General features: G+C 40.4%; 1 protein-coding gene across 5 annotated transcripts in view; it reads left to right on the plus strand.

Moving 5' to 3' along the window:
• Nucleotides 1–151: 151 nt before the first annotated feature.
• Nucleotides 152–19,790, plus strand: part of LOC135498748 (WD repeat-containing protein 49-like) — a 33,951-nt gene continuing 14,312 nt past the window's right edge. For 3 of the 5 annotated variants that reach the window (XM_064789146.1, XM_064789150.1, XM_064789148.1), the window contains exons 1-16: nt 152–473; nt 1,565–1,646; nt 2,329–2,424; nt 2,592–2,746; nt 3,334–3,403; nt 6,617–6,773; nt 7,236–7,323; nt 8,091–8,224; nt 12,244–12,342; nt 12,944–13,055; nt 13,598–13,633; nt 16,028–16,092; nt 16,591–16,815; nt 17,673–17,830; nt 18,266–18,430; nt 18,991–19,106. In XM_064789146.1, the coding sequence (XP_064645216.1) occupies nt 421–473; nt 1,565–1,646; nt 2,329–2,424; nt 2,592–2,746; nt 3,334–3,403; nt 6,617–6,773; nt 7,236–7,323; nt 8,091–8,224; nt 12,244–12,342; nt 12,944–13,055; nt 13,598–13,633; nt 16,028–16,092; nt 16,591–16,815; nt 17,673–17,830; nt 18,266–18,430; nt 18,991–19,106 (1,811 nt within the window). In that variant the 5' untranslated portion in view covers nt 152–420. Of the gene's footprint in view, nt 474–1,564; nt 1,647–2,328; nt 2,425–2,591; nt 2,747–3,333; nt 3,404–6,510; nt 6,528–6,616; nt 6,774–7,235; nt 7,324–8,090; nt 8,225–12,243; nt 12,343–12,943; nt 13,056–13,597; nt 13,634–16,027; nt 16,093–16,590; nt 16,816–17,672; nt 17,831–18,265; nt 18,431–18,990; nt 19,107–19,790 lie in introns of those variants that run through there. The other 2 variants (XM_064789149.1, XM_064789151.1) reach the window with 2 other exon arrangements.

Consider the following 19,790-nt stretch of genomic DNA (forward strand, 5'->3'; position numbering starts at 1 on the left):
CTTTTGAACAGTTTTTATTGAAACACCCAGTACACTTTCCAATTGGCACTGCCAGCTTAAAAATGCGAGATCCGCTTTAAAGCAATTAGTGTTGGCCAATCGGCAGGCGTAATTGTAGTCACGTGCTAGGCAACACTAAAAGCTTCAAAATGGTGGACAAATGTGAGAAATTTTCAATAAAGTGATTGTTTTGATTGAAAACAGGCTCTTTTGCGTGACTTTATCAGACAAATTAACATATTTCGTGATAGACATAACTGAGGTAGAAAGTGGCCAAGACTGAGTCCCAGTTAATGGCCGTATTAGTCGGGCTAGGAGGCTTTTTCGAGCCTGTTGAAAGGTGCACTTGCAAAATAATGCAGCTGTCAATCAAGTCTTAATTGACAACTATCAATTAGATTAGATTAGTTCCTCATCAGGATGTCTACAGTCACCAGTCCAAGTCGCTCTGGATTTGATGGTGTTGCTAGCAGGTTAGTATTTTTATCGGCCTAACTACAGAATAGCCGGGACAGTAGTAGCTCTGTACATTATGTACACTCTGTCCCTCGGCTCTGTACATATTTATGTACACAATTCCTATCATTTAGCACAGAGTGTCACGGCTATTCTGCAGTTGCTCCTTTTTATCATCCATTCATAAAAATTGATACGGCACAGATGTCACATATGGTTTTTTGACATACCAGTACGGCAGTAGGCCTACCCTTCCTACTCTTTCTAATTCTGGTCTGACGTGCCGCTGGTATGGATAATGGAGTCCACTAAAATATACTCCTGTCCACTTGTGTTGGATCTTTTACTTGCCCTGCCCTGCCATTCTTCTTCTTCATCTTCTTCAGCGTTCGCTCAGCACTCGGAGGGGATTTTTCTCCAGGGAGTATTCCTCCTCCAAGGTGGCTTGAGCTCATCACGCCCTGCCATTGACACCCTGGTTTTTACTAGTCTCATCCAACAGACCCGAATCAATAGCGTCCCGCGAAGTTACTATTTATAGCTCACAAGGTCATTGTCACGTGACAGTCGGACATCGACACTTATTTCTACGCATTTGAGCTTATTTCAAAGTCAATTATCTTTGACCCTGCATTGTTTTTAGCATGAATGATACCATAGAGTCAGAGAGAGAAATATTCAGAACAATTATGTAGTATTTCCAACACTCGGACATGTGCCAGATTGAATCTAACTGCCCTAGTTAAAAAGCCTGAATCCCTTACGAAACCGCATGTTTGTCCGACATTGCCTGTAATTCAGCGATGGGGAAATAGAGGGCAGCAGCTGCAGTGACCTCATCTTTGCGGAATGCTATTAATTTCACACTATACCTCTAACATCTCAAACTTGTTTTAAAGCCCGGAATTTGTGTTCCCTTGAAAGCCATGCTGGTTCGAACATCCAGAAAAACAATCCTGGTTCCTCCCTGGGCTTGAACCCGGGCCCTATTGTGTGGTAGCCAGCAGTGTTGACCACTATAAGGCTCCTCCAACGTATCTGATCCATCCTGATCCAATCTCTAGGCTATTCCTCATCATGTCCAAAATATGGTTTCATTTTCTTTCAGGAAAGCCAACCCATTGCCAGATGTAAAGCTTGAAAACCGTCTCAATATAAAAGATTTGGAGGCACTGCAAGATGCCTTTATGGTTAGTATAAAATATGCCTAATTGGTATAATGCCATTTGTTAAATATTTGAAATTTGTAATTGGAATTAAAAAATTCCAATTGTGTGAATACATACTAAATATATATTTCAGCATTCTGGTTATAGACAGATATACAAATACTTTACATACCAAGTTTCAGCAAATTTGTATACATAATAACTGCACCATGGCATTGTACATAACTGCATTTCTATTTTCTTGGTCCACCAGTTATCACGCACAGGGTACCCCTTTAAAGGAGCTTTAACTATACATTTAGTGGATTTACTCAGCTTAAGTTGGGTGAAAGGAACGTATAGTAGAACCTCTCTATTAAGGACACCCTTGGGACTGACAAGTGCTGTCCTTATTAGAGAGGTGTTCTGATTAGAGTGGTCAACTTGAAGGGAAACGTCCAATTTGGGACCAAATCTAGTGTCCTTAATAGAGAGGTTGTCCTGAATAGTGAGGTTGTCCTGAATAGAGAGGTTGTCCTGAATAGAGAGGTTGTCCTGAAAAGAGAGGTTCTCCTGAATAGAGAAGTTGTCCTGAATAGAGAGGATGTCCTTAATAGAGAGGTTGTCCTGAATAGAGAAGTTGTCCTGAATAGAGAGGTTGTCCTTAATAGTGAGGTGACCTCTAAGGGAGGTTCCACTGTAATACATCTCATTTTTGTTTCAGGCTGATGGCGATGGTTACGACAACAAATTGAGTCTAACGCGGGATCAGTTCACTGAAGCGCTGACGGTTATTTTGAATAAAGGATCACGAGAAGAGGTGAGGGTCGTTGCCATGGTTATGGCCTGTTGCCATGTCAACTGTATAACATCATACGCACTTCTGTTTTCCTAGACCACGAGTAATTACAAAAAGCATACCCCTTAAAAGTGGGAAAAGTCAACATTAGTTTGAAGCTCTCTGATCAAACCTTTCTATCTTCTCAGTATGGAGAGCTCTTCGACAAAGTTGACGTCACACGTGAGGGGTCCGTGGATTGGGACAAGTTCGCCTCCCACATGTTGCTAGATTTCTACGAGAGAGACGATAAGGTGAAATCGACACAGGTACCGGCGTGGAAGGATCTCAAGTTGTTACCAAGGTAACTGTTTTCTTCTTTTTTTGTTTTTTTCGATTTGTGCATGCAACTTGGGTTTGGCATCAATTTGGGTTGATAGAGTATAACCTCTCTATTAAAGACACCCTTGGGAGTGACCTTGACCGTCCTTTATAGAGAGGTGTCCTGATTAGAGAGGTCAAATTGAATGGAAACAACCATTTGAGACCAAAACTAGTGTAAAAAGAGGGTGTCCTTTATAGAGAGGTGTCCTGATTATAGAGGTCAATTTGAATGGAAATGACATGTTTGGGACCAAAACCAGTGCCCTTATTAGAGAGGTGTCCGCTAAGAGAGGTTCTACTGTATCTCTATGTTTAAGGGGTCACGAGCTACACGGGCGGAGTTTCCTGCTATCAAATGCAAGATACCACATTGAAGAATTCTGGTTTTAAGTCGCATTCAAAGGAGGTCAGAATAGATTTAAATGTCACAAGTGTCTATCGTCTGTTGGTCTGGAGCTCATGTAGGGTGCTGTTGCCATTATGGGTCTAGCGTATTTAGCCATCAATCCACTGTTACCGATTGTTTAAAAACTGTTAAAATATTTGATAAATCTTGTTTAATTTCAGCCCACATAAAGAGATCATACAGCGTGTCACGTATCTCAAGAACACCAACAGATATGTGGCAATTAGCAAGGTATGTAACAGACAGATATGTGGCAATTAGCAAGGTATGTATCTCAAGAACACCAACAGATATGTGGCAATTAGCAAGGTATGTAACAGACAGATATGTGGCAATTAGCTAGGTATGTAACAGACAGATATGTGGCAATTAGCAGGGTATGTAACAGACAGATATGTGGCAATTAGCAAGGTATGTAACAGACAGATATGTGGCAATTAGCAAGGTATGTAACAGACAGATATGTGGCAATTAGCTAGGTATGTAACAGACAGATATGTGGCAATTAGCAAGGTATGTAACAGACAGATATGTGGCAATTAGCAAGGTATGTATCTCAAGAACACCAACAGATATGTGGCAATTAGCAAGGTATGTAACACAGACAGATATGTGGCAATTAGCAAGGTATGTATCTCAAGAACACAAACAGATATGTGGCAATTAGTAAGGTTTGCAACACAGACAGATATGTGGCAATTAGCAAGGTATGTAACAGACAGATATGTGGCAATTAGCAAAACAGTCGGGGTCTTTTTTGGAAATACATCAAAATATCATGAACGACTGGGGATTTTGAGCTGAAATTTGCAAGATATATTTGTGTTACTATCAGGAAGTTGTAAATAAAATATTGTTGAGATTCAATCAATTTGAAATTACTTGTAATTTTCCCTCTACCAGCTGGAATATCCAGAGTGACACTAGGGTCTTCAGGTTTGGAAATACATCAAAATATCATGAACGACTTGGGATTTTGAGCAGGAATTTGCAGGATATATTTGTGTTACTGTCAGAAAGTTGTACACAAAACTTTGTTGAGATTCAATCAAGGAGCCTCATGGCCTAGTGGTTAACATTGCTGGCTACCACGCAATAGGGCCCGGGTTCGATCCCGGGGAGAACCCATGATCGTATGTCTGGATGAACCGGCGTGGCTTTCAAGGAACTAAAATTCCTGGCTCTTCACATTCCTCGAATGAGACTCAAAACCGAGGTTCCTTGTACCTGGTGTCTATGCCAGGGCAAGCTAAGGCCCCACCAAGTGAGAAACATGAGTAGCTGGCGTGGACTCTCTCGCCAAAGTCGGACCACTCGGCCAGTAAACCCAATTGGCACCTAACCGTAGTGGCATGCAGGATACGCTCATCCCGCCTTGGAGGAGGATTACTCCTAGGAGAATGACCCCTCCAAGTGCAGAGCGAATGCTGAAGAAGAAGAAGAAGAAGTTGATATTAAATCAATTTGAAATTACTTGTAATTTTCCCTCTGCCAGCTGGAATATCCATATTGACGCTAGGGTCATTTTTTAAATACTATCATCAACAACTTAGGATTTTGAGCTGAACTTTGCAGGATATATTTGTGTTACTGTCAGGAAGTTGAAAACAAAATTTTGTTGAGATTCAATCAATTTGAAATTACTTGTAATTTTCCCTCTGCCAGCTGGAATATCCATAGTGACTTTAGTGTCTTCAGGTTTTGAAATACATCAAAATATCATGAACGACTCGGGATTTTGAGCTGAACTTTGCAGGACATATTTGTATTACTATCAGGAAGTTGTACACAAAATTTTGTTGAGATTCAATCAATTTGAAATTTTCCCTCTGCCAGCTGGAATATCCAGAGTGACGCTAGGGTCTTCAGGTTTAGAAATACATCAAAATATCATAAACGACTTGGAATTTTGAGCTGAAATTTGCAGGATAAATTTGTGTTACTGTCAGGAAGTTGTACACAAAATTTTGTTGAGATTCAAACAATTTGAAATTACTTGTAATTTTCCCTCTGCCAGCTGGAATATCCATAGTGACTTTAGTGTCTTCAGGTTTTGAAATACATCAAAATATCATGAACGACTCGGGATTTTGAGCTGAACTCTGCAGGACATATTTGTATTACTATCAGGAAGTTGTACACAAAATTTTGTTGAGATTCAATCAATTTGAAATTTTCCCTCTGCCAGCTGGAATATCCAGAGTGACGCTAGGGTCTTCAGGTTTAGAAATACATCAAAATATCATAAACGACTTGGAATTTTGAGCTGAAATTTGCAGGATAAATTTGTGTTACTGTCAGGAAGTTGTACACAAAATTTTGTTGAGATTCAAACAATTTGAAATTACTTGTAATTTTCCCTCTGCCAGCTGGAATATCCACAGTGGCTTCAGGGTCATTTACAGTAGAACCTCTCAAGGTATGTAACAGACAGATATGTGGCAATTAGCAAGGTATGTATCTCAAGAACACCAACAGATATGTGGCAATTAGCAAGGTATGTAACAGACAGATATGTGGCAATTAGCTAGATATGTATCTCAAGAACACCAACAGATATGTGGCAATTAGCAAGGTATGTAACAGACAGATATGTGGCAATTAGCAAGGTATGTAACACAGACAGATATGTGGCAATTAGCAAGGTATGTAACACAAACAGATATGTGGCAATTAGCAAGGTATGTAACAGACAGATATGTGGCAATTAGCAAGGTATGTAACACAGACAGATATGTGGCAATTAGCAAGGTATGTAACACAAACAGATATGTGGCAATTAGCAAGGTATGTAACAGACAGATATGTGGCAATTAGCAAGGTATGTAACAGACAGATATGTGGCAATTAGCTAGATATGTATCTCAAGAACACCAACAGATATGTGGCAATTAGCAAGGTTTGCAACACAGACAGATATGTGGCAATTAGCTAGGTATGTATCTCAAGAACACAAACAGATATGTGGCAATTAGCAAGGTATGTAACAGACAGATATGTGGCAATTAGCTAGATATGTATCTCAAGAACACCAACAGATATGTGGCAATTAGCAAGGTATGTAACAGACAGATATGTGGCAATTAGCAAGGTATGTAACACAGACAGATATGTGGCAATTAGCAAGGTATGTAACACAAACAGATATGTGGCAATTAGCAAGGTATGTAACAGACAGATATGTGGCAATTAGCAAGGTATGTAACACAGACAGATATGTGGCAATTAGCTAGGTATGTATCTCAAGAACACAATTAGATATGTGGCAATTAGCAAGGTATGTAACAGACAGATATGTGGCAATTAGATAAGTGTGTATCTCAAGAACAACAACAGATATGTGGCAATTAGCAAGGTTCACAGCAGTTTACTTGCAGAATCCGCAGAAATAAAATGTCGACGAAAATTATCCAGTTTACAGTGTCGTAATTTAATTTTTTACAGGAAGGGAGCGTTTCGATGTGGGGTCAGAACCTGAAACTGCAACGGTCTTTGAAGACCGGGACGGAGTCTTGTAAGGCGCGAGATCTCTGGGTGACGGACTTCATCCCACTGCCAAACATCAACAAAATAGCACTGTCCTTCACGAGCAAGGAGATAGGTGAGCGGGGCTTTTATTATAACTCAAGTTGGTCATTGAGGTCCAATTGAAAGGAGATAGGTGAGCGGGGCTTTTATTATAACTTATGTTGTTCAATGAGGTCCAATTGAAAGGAGATAGGTGAGCGGGGCTTTTATTATAACTCAAGTTGGTCATTGAGGTCCAATTGAAAGGAGATAGGTGAGCGGGGCTTTTATTATCACTTAAGTTGGTCATTGAGGTCCAATTGAAAGGAGATAGGTGAGCGGGGCTTTTATTATAACTTAAGTTGGTCAATGAGGTCCAATTGAATTGAAATGACCCAACTTGGACAAAAAGCGGTGTCCCTTATACACACTTACAGATAGGGTGTCCTGAAACAGAGGTGTCCAGTAAGGGATGTTCTACTGTATAAATGGTTATCTTTATTCTTACAAAGATTGTATGTATCGGATGATGCTAATTTGAAATTTATTATTTCAGCTTTTTATGATCTGAGCACCAAGCTCGAATTTAACTGCCAGTATAAGGTGCAGGGCTTGGACCACATACCTCTCTGCTTGGACTACTGGTAAGTGGAAGCTATTTTAGTTACCTTGGAATGACTGGGGACAATCTTTATAATGATGGAAATGAAAGTGCTTGTCAAAGGCTCTCTGATGAATGGTCATGTCAGTAGTTTAACTAATGGTACCACCAGAAAGTGCTCATCGAGATCTCTTCAATGAATGGTCATGTCAGTAGGTTAACTAATGGTACCGTCAGAAAGTGCTCATCAAGATCTCTTCAATGAATGGTCATGTCAGTAGGTTAACTAATGGTACCGCCAGAAAGTGCTCATCGAGATCTGTTCGATGAATGGTCATGTCAGTAGGTTAACTAATGGTACCGTCAGAAAGTGCTCATCGAGATCTGTTCAATGAATGGTCATGTCAGTAGGTTAACTAATGGTACCGCCAGAAAGTGCTCATCGAGATCTCTTCAATGAATGGTCATGTCAGTAGGTTAACTAATGGTACCGCCAGAAAGTGCTCATCGAGATCTGTTCAATGAATGGTCATGTCAGTAGGTTAACTAACGGTACCGCCAGAAAGGGCTCATCGAGATCTGTTCAATGAATGGTCATGTCAGTAGGTTAACTAACGGTACCGCCAGAAAGTGCTCATCGAGATCTCTTCAATGAATGGTCATGTCAATTGGTTTACAAATGGTACCATCAGAAAGTGCTCATTGAGAACTTTCCAGTGAAAGGTCATGTCAATTGGTTTTGACAATTCTTAACTATGACGGCATGGTGCGGAATTTAATGACATTACCCTTGACCTTTGTCAATTCCAGGTCCAACCCGGACAACGCCAATGAGGCCATCATCGTCTGGGGAGATGTCGGTGGCTGTGTCAACGCCATCCATTTCACGTCAGCGAACATCGCCCTCTTTGAACGGCCACCCGCACCAGCAGGGGAGAAACAAGGTATGGTACCTTTTCAATTTGGGAATAGTTACCGCGTCTTTAAAATCTCTCTGGACACAGATATCTGTCTTTGGGATAGAGTAGGTGGAAATCTCGTCTGAACATTGGGCGGGTTGGGTCTTGAACTTGTGAAAAGGCTGACTGTTCAGTTCCGACAAAGGTGTGGGTTTAAATAAACAAATGCAACGACTCCAGTCTATTCAGACGTTTCGTATAATTGGTACTTTTTCAATGAATGACTTTACAAATTTGGTCAACCAGGTTAAATACTATTGTGAACAGAGAATGTAGTTTACGCTACGTCTTAACAAAAGTCAGCCGCGATATCCCAACGTGTTCAGGTTTGTTGTTGTTCAGTTCCGACAAAGGTATCACCTCTATAAAAATCTCTCTGGACACAGATATCTGTCTTTGGGATAGAGTAGGTGGAAATCTCGTCTGAACATTTGGCAGGTTGGGTTTTGAACTTATCAAAATAATTTTTCAATGAATGGTCATGTCAATAGGTTTACAAATGGTACCATCAGAAAGTGCTCGTCAAGATCTCTTCAATGAATGGTCATGTCAATTAGTTTACAAATGGTACCATCAGAAAGTGCTCATTAAGATCTCTTCAATGAATGGTCATGTCAATTAGTTTAGAGGTGGTACCATTAGAAAGTGCTCATCGAGGGCTTTTCAATGAATGGTCATGTCAATAGGTTTACAAATGGTACCATTAGAAAGTGCTCGTCAAGATCTCTTCAATGAATGGTCTAGTCAATAGGTTTACTAATGGTACCATCAGAAAGTGCTCATTAAGATCTCTTCAATGAATGGTCATGTCAATTAGTTTACAAATGGTACCATCAGAAAGTGCTCATTAAGATCTCTTCAATGAATGGTCATGTCAATTAGTTTACTAATGGTACCATCAGAAAGTGCTCATTAAGATCTCTTCAATGAATGGTCATGTCAATTAGTTTACTAATGGTACCATCAGAAAGTGCTCATTAAGATCTCTTCAATGAATGGTCATGTCAATTAGTTTACTAATGGTACCATCAGAAAGTGCTCATTAAGATCTCTTCAATGAATGGTCATGTCAATTAGTTTACAAATGGTACCATCAGAAAGTGCTCATTAAGATCTCTTCAATGAATGGTCATGTCAATTAGTTTACAAATGGTACCATCAGAAAGTGCTCATTAAGAACGTAATTACGTCATTTGTTATAAATTTGATAAAATGGTCAAATGAATTTGAAAATTTCCAATTGCATTAATTAATACGTACAACATATAGACTTCAACAATAGGGACCAAAACTAGTGTCCTTGATAGAGAGGTCACCCTTAATAGAGAGGTGTCCGCTAAGGGAGGTTTCTGCTGTATTGTTTATACGCTGACTATCGTAAAAAGTAGTTTAGTAGATATCGAATCTCTCAGCCTTAACAACTTATCATAAATGATATCGCTCATGTTTCAGCTTGGCAGGGTAAGTTGCAAATCCCAGGATCCTTTGCATGTTACCATAGTAACCGCATGCGTTTCGTGATCTGTTTTGCATGTTATTGTAGTTACCGCATGCGTCCTGTGACCCTTTGCATGTTATTGTAGTTACTGCATGCGTCCTACATTTAGCTACAGGTTTTTTCATTTTTGTGTATGTGTTTTTTTTTATTAGCTTGTTCACCTTGGTATTGGTAGCAGTTCATTAGAAGCAGTATTCAAGACCATTATACCTGTTGTCTATCACCCTATACATCCTTATGAACCACGAGTTTAAGGCCAGTTTTACATGTATTGACCTGCTCCTCCTCAGGTTCTGTATACAGTAGAACCTCTCTATTAAGGACACCCTCGGGACTGACCAGTGCTGTCCTTAATAGAGAGGTGTCCTGATAAGAGAGGTCATATTGAATGAAAACAATCGATTTGGGACCAAAACTAGTGTCCTTAGTACTAGTAGAGAGGTTGTCCTTAATAGAGAGGTTGTCCTTAATAGAGAGGTGTCCTGATAAGGGAGGTTCCACTGTGAATGTTACATGATTATGTAAGCATTGCATATTACACTGAGGTCAGTGGAGGGAACCTTATTAACAGAATAGCAGATCAGGACAACAGGTCCTCAAAGCAGACCTGGACAACAGGTCCTCAAAGCAGATGAGGACAACAGGTCCTCAAAGCAGATCAGGACAACAGGTTCTCAAAGGAGATCAGGACAATAGGTCCTAAAAGCAGATCTGGACAACAGGTCCTCAAAGCAGATCAGGACAACAGGTCCTCAAATCAGATCTGCAGGTATAGGGAGTTGAATACTGCTCATAAACTGCTTATAAATCTGTATTGGTAATGGGAATGTTTGGATTTATTGTTACCTTCACTTATCCTCAAAGTCATTCCGGCAAAACCCATTTACTTTCAAAACCATTACTTTAAAGAATAATCATTTGTTTTAATCTCCATTTAATTGTAAATCAGAAACCAGTAGATATCAGAAGAGTAAGTTGAACAAAAACACAGTCTGATTATTTAATTTGATTTGAAGTGATTTTTGCAAAAATGAACACATTTCTCTGACATTGTAAATAAACTCTAAATTCATCGATCTAAGATCACTTCATGAGCTACGACAAAATGCCCAGGAAACTTTAGACGGCAATATGACGTCTTGACCATCGAACAACTTTGTGTCGCCAAATCATTTTCTGTCCAAATTAACGTGTTGAATGGCATCAAATAACCACGTGGTCATTTTGGGGACTAATTTGAACACTAAGAAATGGTCTTAGATAGATGAAATTAGAGTACATGTACCTCCTTCTGTTATAAAGTATAATTTGTACTATTGCAGTAAATTTCATTTTTCATTGGAGTTGACCTCTTTTTTTACAGATATCTGCACATACTCGTGAAGCATTACTCAAATTATTTATACGAAAATACACAGATTTACATTCAACTTATTTACTTAATCTTTAAAGGGTAACTCGTGTCAAATTTCACCATATAATGTTTTAGCTGTTTTTGACAAATGACTACGTCATTTTCTCATAAATCGGTAAGGTTTTCGAAACGAAATGCGCATTTTCAAGAAATTGATGGTTTAATCCCGCCCACGCCGACGACGTTTTCGTTGATGACGTCACAACATGAACATTTTCGCGGTCGCGGTGGTTTACATTCAGCGATTTTATAATAAATCTAATCAAAAATGGAAAATTTGAGCTTTACATTTGTGGTCAACAATTAAAAACGGACGTATTTCCGCAAAGTTGTAAATCACATCATAGTATCACTTTAATCTAAGTTAAATTGTACATCGCACAATCATTTTGACACATTTTTTTCACACATTTACGCATAATTGTCCACATGAAATTGATGCAGTGATTTTCTTGCTTTGAATTATCATTGTTGCCTTGAATATAGTCATATACTTTAAACCAGGGAGTATTACCCAATCAGAAGAGATTCAGGCAATTGTTGCCCATAAACGATATATTCATATGATAGGGCACCGCAAATATCAAACTTTATTGTCAATATGTCAGAAAAATGTACTCGGGTAAAAATTGAAATCAGTCTTGACATTGACCATAATACAGAAGAACCTCTCTATTAAGGACACCCTTTGGCACTGACAAGTGCTGTCCTTAATAGAGAGGTGTCCTGATTAGAGAGGTCAAACTGAATGGAAACAACCTATTTGGGACCAAAACTAGAGTCCTTAATGGAGAGGTATCCTGATTAGAGAGGTCAAATTGAATGGAAACAATCAATTTGGGACCAAAACTAATGTCCTTAATAGAGAGGTTGTGCTTATTAGAGAGGTTGTCCTTGATAGAGAGGTGTCCACTAAGGGAGGTTCCACTGTAATTGTCATCAAGGCCTTGGGTACTGGTATGAAAATGTGTTTCATTCGATGTGACAGTTCTTAACTTTTCCGTCACAATTTCTGTGATAGTTAGCGTGCCTTGTGAGTTTTAGTTTCCTCGAATCATTTGCCTCTTAACTCAGTCTTATCTTGTTCTTCAGAGCCGACCTTGAACGTCCAACTCTGCGATATCGTCAAAGGAAAATATAAGAACAGTCGCTATACGAAGCATCAAGGTCACACGGAATGGGTCAGACAAGGTGAGGCCAAGAAACTAAAAATATGCGTTTCTTGTCCAGCAAATGCTAAATAAGGTTACTGGGATAGAGAGTCAGAGAGGTTTTGACCCATTCGCTGCCAGCACAACTTCATTCTCCTGTCACACTGTGCTGGCACGAGATAGGATTTAAAAAATTTCAGTCGTGCCTTGTTCAAAACTTTTTAGTGAAAAATCTTTCGGAGATTGCTGTGCATGAAAATGTTCAAGGAATATGTCAAGCATAGGTTCCAGTAGATATTTGTATTCAAAACATGGTCAAAATTGGGCTCAAATTTGAGAAAACAGCATAAAATCCAAAGTCCAGGATTTGACGAAAACAACTTGAATCAATTAAGAAATTTATATTAATTGCATCTTCAAACTGAATTTTCTTCCAAAAATGTTTGCAGCTCGATAAACAGTTTATTTTTTTGATTGGCCTAACATTTCCAGGATTTGACGAAAACAACTGGTATTCATTTTAAAACCTTGATTTATTGCGTCGTCAAACTCATTTTCTTCAAAAAAACAAAAAAAGTATTCTCAGGACAATAAACAGTTCATTTTAGTTGATTGGCCTAACATTTCTCTATTTCCTGCAGTGAAATTCTCCTCCTACCTCGAGTGTTTCATTAGCTGCGCGACGACCTGGAACAACTCGATCGTGATTGGCTGGCTGGAAAAACACACTTCGACGAACACGACCATGAAAACGTAAGCATTATCCGTCATAGTATTATCGTAACGTCTGCATGCTCTCAGTGTCATGTTACCATGGTAACTGGACCATTTTATTTTAGTCCGTCCTCCGCATCCATAAATTGTATCTTTTTTACGTAAAATATCCAAACAATAAGCGTTTTAAAATCCTCTTAATGATTGTGTTGCACAAACTATTAACTGGTATTTTGTAGCACTTGTTACCATGACAACACACTTCTAATGATGGAATACTCCATGCCAGACGAATTTGAATATGACATTAATTACAAAATTTCATGGTCAGCATGATTATAATGTTTTATTCAAGGAAATCTGTGTGATATTTCATGATTACACTAATTTTACTTTTGTTTTTTACATCACCATGGCAACTGTTGCTATGGTGATAAACCCTGAAAAAATTATTCCTTCAGCAGGTCATGGAGTGTTCGAATAATGGTCCCTGAACATTTGTGATGCTTATGTATATGTTATTGTTGTTGCCATAGTAACTAAATGTTGTTGCCATAGTAACCCCTTATGTTGTAATCCAGTTTTGGCTCAATACCCCCTAAAGAAATTATACGGAAGTAAGTAATTAGCCCTTTTGATGAAGCTTCATCTATTCTGTTTCTAGTCTTCCCTCCCACTGCTTTGTATACTGTTCGTTTTGGCCATTCCAACCATTGTACACACCCCTGCATCCTTTGTTTATAATGCCACAAATTACAGATTTTTTGGCCTTTCACGATCAACGTACATTGTCCTTTGGCAGTGTAGGTGCACAGGAAAAATAGTGGACAGCATTTCCTACTCAAAGTTCTTAGCAATAGCTAAATTTCCCCCAGCAACCGCTAAATTACTTGGCAACCAGTCAATTCCTATGCAGCCATTTCCTGGTGATGGAATTTAGTGGGGGAACTTTTAACATGGACATTATTCCCTTAGCAACTGCTTTTATGCCTAACTTCCATAGTGACCATTCAAATTCCTTAGTGACCAAGTTATAGCCTTAGCAACAGAGTTCAAAGAGGGATCTAATAAAAGAACATAGGCTGCGAAACAAAGCTTTTAATCCCATTTGCTACTACCCTGCTGAATTGAACCTCTGCGCGAACAAGCAACTTTTGTCGCTGATACCTGAGATTATAATTGCTTTGGTGTGCGACAAAATATCTCTTGTGATGACGACGTATTTTGATCACAGAATCGGAAAATTGTTGGCTGTGATATCAGAGCTTGCACGTTCAAAAGTTTGTCTCACACCTGATGATATGAGCGAATCGTATCAGCATCACTTGATATTTTGCATGAGAGACCAGTTTGATTGGTCTCAAGGTCGTTTGCATGTGACCTTGACCCAAATTGCATGTGCCCTTGACCTAAGTTGCATGTGAAGTTGACCCAAATTGCATGACGTTGTGACCTTGACCTAAGTTGCATGTGACCTTGACCCAAATTGCATGTGCCTTTGACCTAAGTTGCATGTGAACTTGACCCAAATTGCATGACGTTGTGACCTTGACCTAAGTTGCATGCGACCTTGATCCAAATTGCATATGACCTTGAACCCACAGATTTGAGTGGCACACAACGATATCTGTTCCGTTTCAGTTTATTTCATCACTCACAAATGCATGAACACGATAGGTTTTGAAGAAAAAAAAGAAGATAAATGAATTGTGATTGGCAGTTTGTGCAGCTTGAAGGGATATTGAGTGTTTGTGACATATAATCCTCCCAAGTTTTGAAAAGGAAACCAACATAAGCTAAATGTTGTACTAGTCTAACTAGGGACGGCAGTTATTTAGCGGCAGTATTAAAGTCTAATACCTGCTGAATGCACTGAGATCAGCTCAGTTGTGTTCATTAATAGAATGTCTGATCAGGAAGACAGTGCTGCTCAGGTCAGGTATGGGGAGATAAACACTGCCTCTATTGAACTGCAGCTGTAGGATAGTGAATACTGCCTCTATTGAACTGCAGCTGCAGGATAATGAATACTGCCTCTATTGAACTGCAGCTATAGGATAATGAATACTGCCTCTATTGAACTGCAGCTATAGGATTATGATTACTGCCTCTATTGAACTGCAGCTATAGGATAATGAATACTGCCTCTATTGAACTGCAGATATAGGATAACATGGTTCCAGGAGGCTTTCATTTCATTTCCAAGCAATCTTAATTCAAAAACGTTTAGATCTAGAAGGTCATGGGCTAAAGGTAGTAATATTAATTGCTTCATTAATATTTGGATGGTTCCACTATAACTGTGTCAAGGTCATCAAATATTTGAAAGAGTGACCTTGACCTGTCGTACAACATATCGCCATAGTAACCATGTAAATGTAATAACAATAGCTATGTATATGTACGTTAATAATTTTCAGCTGCAGGAATCACAATGTGAGGCCAAGGTTGTGTGTCCATATTGTCGGATGTGACCTTGACATTTTGTCCTTGGCAGGTTAACCGGGTTAAACCATTAGACGATCGGGGTTGAAGTTTTGGAATTAAAGTCTGATATTCACTGCGATCAAGGTTATCATCCGACTTTACACATTAACCCCGGTCGTCCTGAAACTTTTCAGAAGAGGTCAGATGAATTTCTCAATCCCTACAACAACCCGATATTTCTGATCGCTACCTATTTATACTCCTCGGTGGAGTAAGGCCATTCAGAAAGAGACCTGCCTGTAGTGTCATGCCAGCTGTAGGGATTGAACCTGGGACTTCTCGACCCCTAGACCAGAGTCTGAGTCACCAGTCCACAGCGATTGATTTGAGAAAGGTTTAGAAACGATCACTTTCCACTCTCCTACAATCAGTTCCGATTCAAAGCACCCGACTTTGCCATTAGACATGTTAGAAAATCAATATCAGTCATTTGAGATGAAGCGTTTTTTTGCGATGTGTCATGTCTGTAAGGGGAAACCATGAGCCTTGAAATATGTTTCATTTCGGCCCTCTCGCTGTTTCAGGACGGTTTTCCAGATCTCCCAGGGAGTGAATGCGTTTGATCACAACGAAAACCTGAACTTGATCGGTAAGTGCAGTGGAACCTCCCTTAGCGGACACCTCTCTATTAAGGACAACCTCTCCATTATGGACAACCTCTCTATTAAGGACAACCTCTCTATTAAGGACAACCTCTCTATGAAGGACAACCTCTCTATTAAGGACAACCTCTCTATTAAGGACAACCTCTCTGTTAAGGACAACCTCTCTATTAAGGACAACCTCTCTATTAAAGACAACCTCTCTATTAAGGACAACCTCTCTATTGAGGACAACCTCTCTATTAAGGACAACCTCTCTATTGAGGACAACCTCTCTATTGAGGACAACCTCTCTATTAAGGACATTTCTTTTGGTCCCAAAATGGTTGTTTCCATTTAATTTGCGACATTCGCCTGGTTTTGCTGTGACGGGTCACAAAGGATTTTAGGACTAAGGGCCAGAGAGATAAATGTAATGGAACTGTAATTTGCATTTACGACAATTTAACAAAGATCGTTGTCCATCGTCTTACGTCATCTTTCAGCAACCGCTGGCGTCAACCACCACGTCTGCTTATGGAATCCCTACGTTGTCTCCAAACCGAATGGCGTCCTACGAGGTCACATGGCGAGCGTCGTCCAGGTCCAGTTCAACGCATCCCGAGGCCAACTCATCAGCTTCTCGAAGGACAAGGTTTTGAGAATCTGGGATGTCCAGCTGCAAGTTTGCATACAGCGATTGGCGGGAATGTTCCCGAAGGGACCAGAAGGTTAGTTGTCCTTAGTTGTGAGTCGTTTCATTGATTCCACTATGGTTGGGCATCGATTTTGGTTATTTGCGGTGAGACTCCACCTTTAACAGGGAGTATAGGCTCAGTTGGCCAATAAAATCATAATTCATTGCGCTATCGTAGTCTGTGGACGAGGTTTATTGCCGAGGTAGGAAGGTGCATGTTTGCATACAGAATTTGGCAGGAGGGTTAGTCATCATTGGTTGTTGGTTGTTTCATTGATTACACTGTGGTTAGGCATCAATTGGAGTTATTCAGTCAATCAATCAATAATGTTGGCATTTGTAAAGCGCTCCAGTTACTCAACGAGTGGGTATTCTGGAGCGATTTTTCCCCAAAGGCAACTGCAAAAGGGTGGGCCTTTAGGAGGGACTTGAAAGTCCGGAGGGAATCAATGTTACGGAGCTTTTGCGGCAGCTGGTTCCACAGTTTTGGAGCAGTTACTGCAAAGGAACGACCACCAAGAGTCTGGCACTTGAACCGAGGGACCTCAAGGGATATCGCAGATCCTGATCTATTGGCCTTGAGACTCCACTGGGCTAGAAATAAAACACGGTGCCACTGAGTGGAGATTGTGCGAAATAACCCAGAGTTCTAACCACAAAATCATGCAGTCTAGCGCGCTGCCTGGTAAGGCAACGAAATCAGGCAGTCTAGGGCGCTACCTGATAAGGCAACGAAATCAGGCAGTCTGGTGCGCTGCCTGGTAAGGCAACGAAATCAGGCAATGAAATTAGGCAGTCTAGCGCGCTGCCTGATAAGGCAACGAAATCAGGCAGTCTAGCGCGCTGCCTGGTAAGGCAACGACTCATAATTCTTTTCTGCTTCTTCTGCAGTCGTCAGCGTCCTGCACTTCCACGAGGATCGCAACCGGTTGTTCATAACGTTTAATTATCAGCTGACGGTGATGGAGATGAAACCGGAGGTGACGGACCGCGTGATGAGTCACGAGAAACCGGTTGTCTCGGCGTTGTACAACTCCACCTATAACCAGGTATGGAATTATTCGATTTGAAACGACAATCTTGTTTAAAGGCCTACTCTACTCTACTCTACTCTACTCTACAGTGGAACCTCCCTTAGCGGACACCTCTCTATTAAGGACAACCTCTCTATTAAGGACACTAGTTTTGGTCCCAAATTGGTAGTTTCTATTCAATTTGACCTCTCTAATCAGGACACCTCTCTAATCAGGACAGCACTTGCCAGTCCCGAAGGTGTCCTTAATAGAGAGGTTCTACTGTACTATACTATACTCTACTCTACTCTTCTCTACTCTCGTTCAAAAATTTGAAAATTTGAACTTGAATTTGAAAAGATGAAACCGGAGGTGACGGACCGCGTGATGAGTCTTGAGAAATTTGTTGTCTCGTTTCTATGGAAACGGAAATGTTACCACAGATACGTCTTCAGTGTCAAACTTTTGCAGGTTGTGTCTGTGAGTCAGGACGGGACGGTCATCGTGTGGATGCTGGACACAGGTCAAAAGGTCAAACAGTTTGGCGGTACCCATGGCAACGCCGAGGTCACAACCTTGGCCCAGGACTCGACAGAGACGAGGTTGTTTACTGGCAGCGTTGATGGGACCGTGAAGGTGAGCCAAGAATAGGGATTGTTAACCCTTTATGCCTGATCTACGTCTACAGTAATGCGTGAAATTTCTGTGAGTGTTTTATTTAAGCAATTTCCAAAATGCAAACGGAAACTTGAAAATTTAAACTCTAATTCATTAACCATATTACGGCAGCTAATGCCAAGTGAAAATGGGCAAATTAGCCTTCCACATTTGAACCTCTCTCCTAAGGACACCCTTGGTACTGACCACTGCTCTCCCTATTAGAGAGGTGTTTTGATTAGAGAGGTCAAAGTGAATGGAAACAGCCAATTCTGTACCTGAACTAGCGTCCTTGATAGAGAGGCTGTTCCTAATAGAGAGGTGTCTTGATTAGAGAGGTCAAAGTGAATGGAAACAACCAATTCTGTACCTAAACTAGCGTCCTTGATAGAGAGGCTGTTCCTAATAGAGAGGTGTCTTGATTAGAGAGGTCACAGTGAATGGAAACAACCAATATTGTAGCTAAACTATCGTCCTTGATAGAGAGGCTGTTCCTAATAGGGAGGTGTCCGCTAAGGGAGGTTTCATTTCTTTTCCAGATCTGGGACTTTAACGGCCATTGTTACCACACGCTGGACTGTGGCGACGGGAATCCCGCCGATATTGGTCAGATTATGCCGCTGAAGAGAAGCGTAATTGTCATTGGTTGGACAAGGTAAAGATAATGATAATGACAACGTGATCTACAGTCCAAGTCACAACTGACATCCTTCCTGCTTTGCGCAGTGTACACGCGAGTTGTGACCAGTGACGCACTGATCTCTTTATTATGCGCGACTTACGCACGTCCTACGCACTGGGTAGCGCGCCACTGATGTGCCAATGATGCGAATAAAAGGGATGTCAGTTGTGATTGGGACTGTATGTAAGTTTTCATAGTCAAATAACACAATGAATGTGCTTGGAGGATCGTCAACGCTGTGCTTTCAGGTGTACTATCTTGTTCCGTAACAATGGTCCGCAAGTTTTGGATTGACCTACTTTTCAAGGTCACAGAGGTCAAAGTGTGTCAGCTGGATGGTATCACTTTCTGCACCTTGGTGTATCATATATGTTTGACAGGTAAAACATACAGTGGAACCTCCCTTAGCGGACACCTCTCTATTAAGGTCAACCTCTCTATTAAGGACAACCTCTATATTAAGGACACTAGTTTTGGTCCCAAATTGGTAGTTTTGATTCAATTTGACCTCTCTAATCAGGACACCTCTCTATTAAGGACAGCACTTGTCAGTCCCGAGGGTGTCCTTAATAGAGAGGTTCTACTGTACTTGGTCGATTTCCTTGAAGAGTATCACATGTTCAATGACAATAACCTTTCATCATTACGCTTTTTTTC

The sequence above is a fragment of the Lineus longissimus genome, chromosome 14 (genome assembly GCF_910592395.1).
Source record: "Lineus longissimus chromosome 14, tnLinLong1.2, whole genome shotgun sequence".
Taxonomy (NCBI): Eukaryota; Metazoa; Nemertea; class Pilidiophora; order Heteronemertea; family Lineidae; genus Lineus; species Lineus longissimus.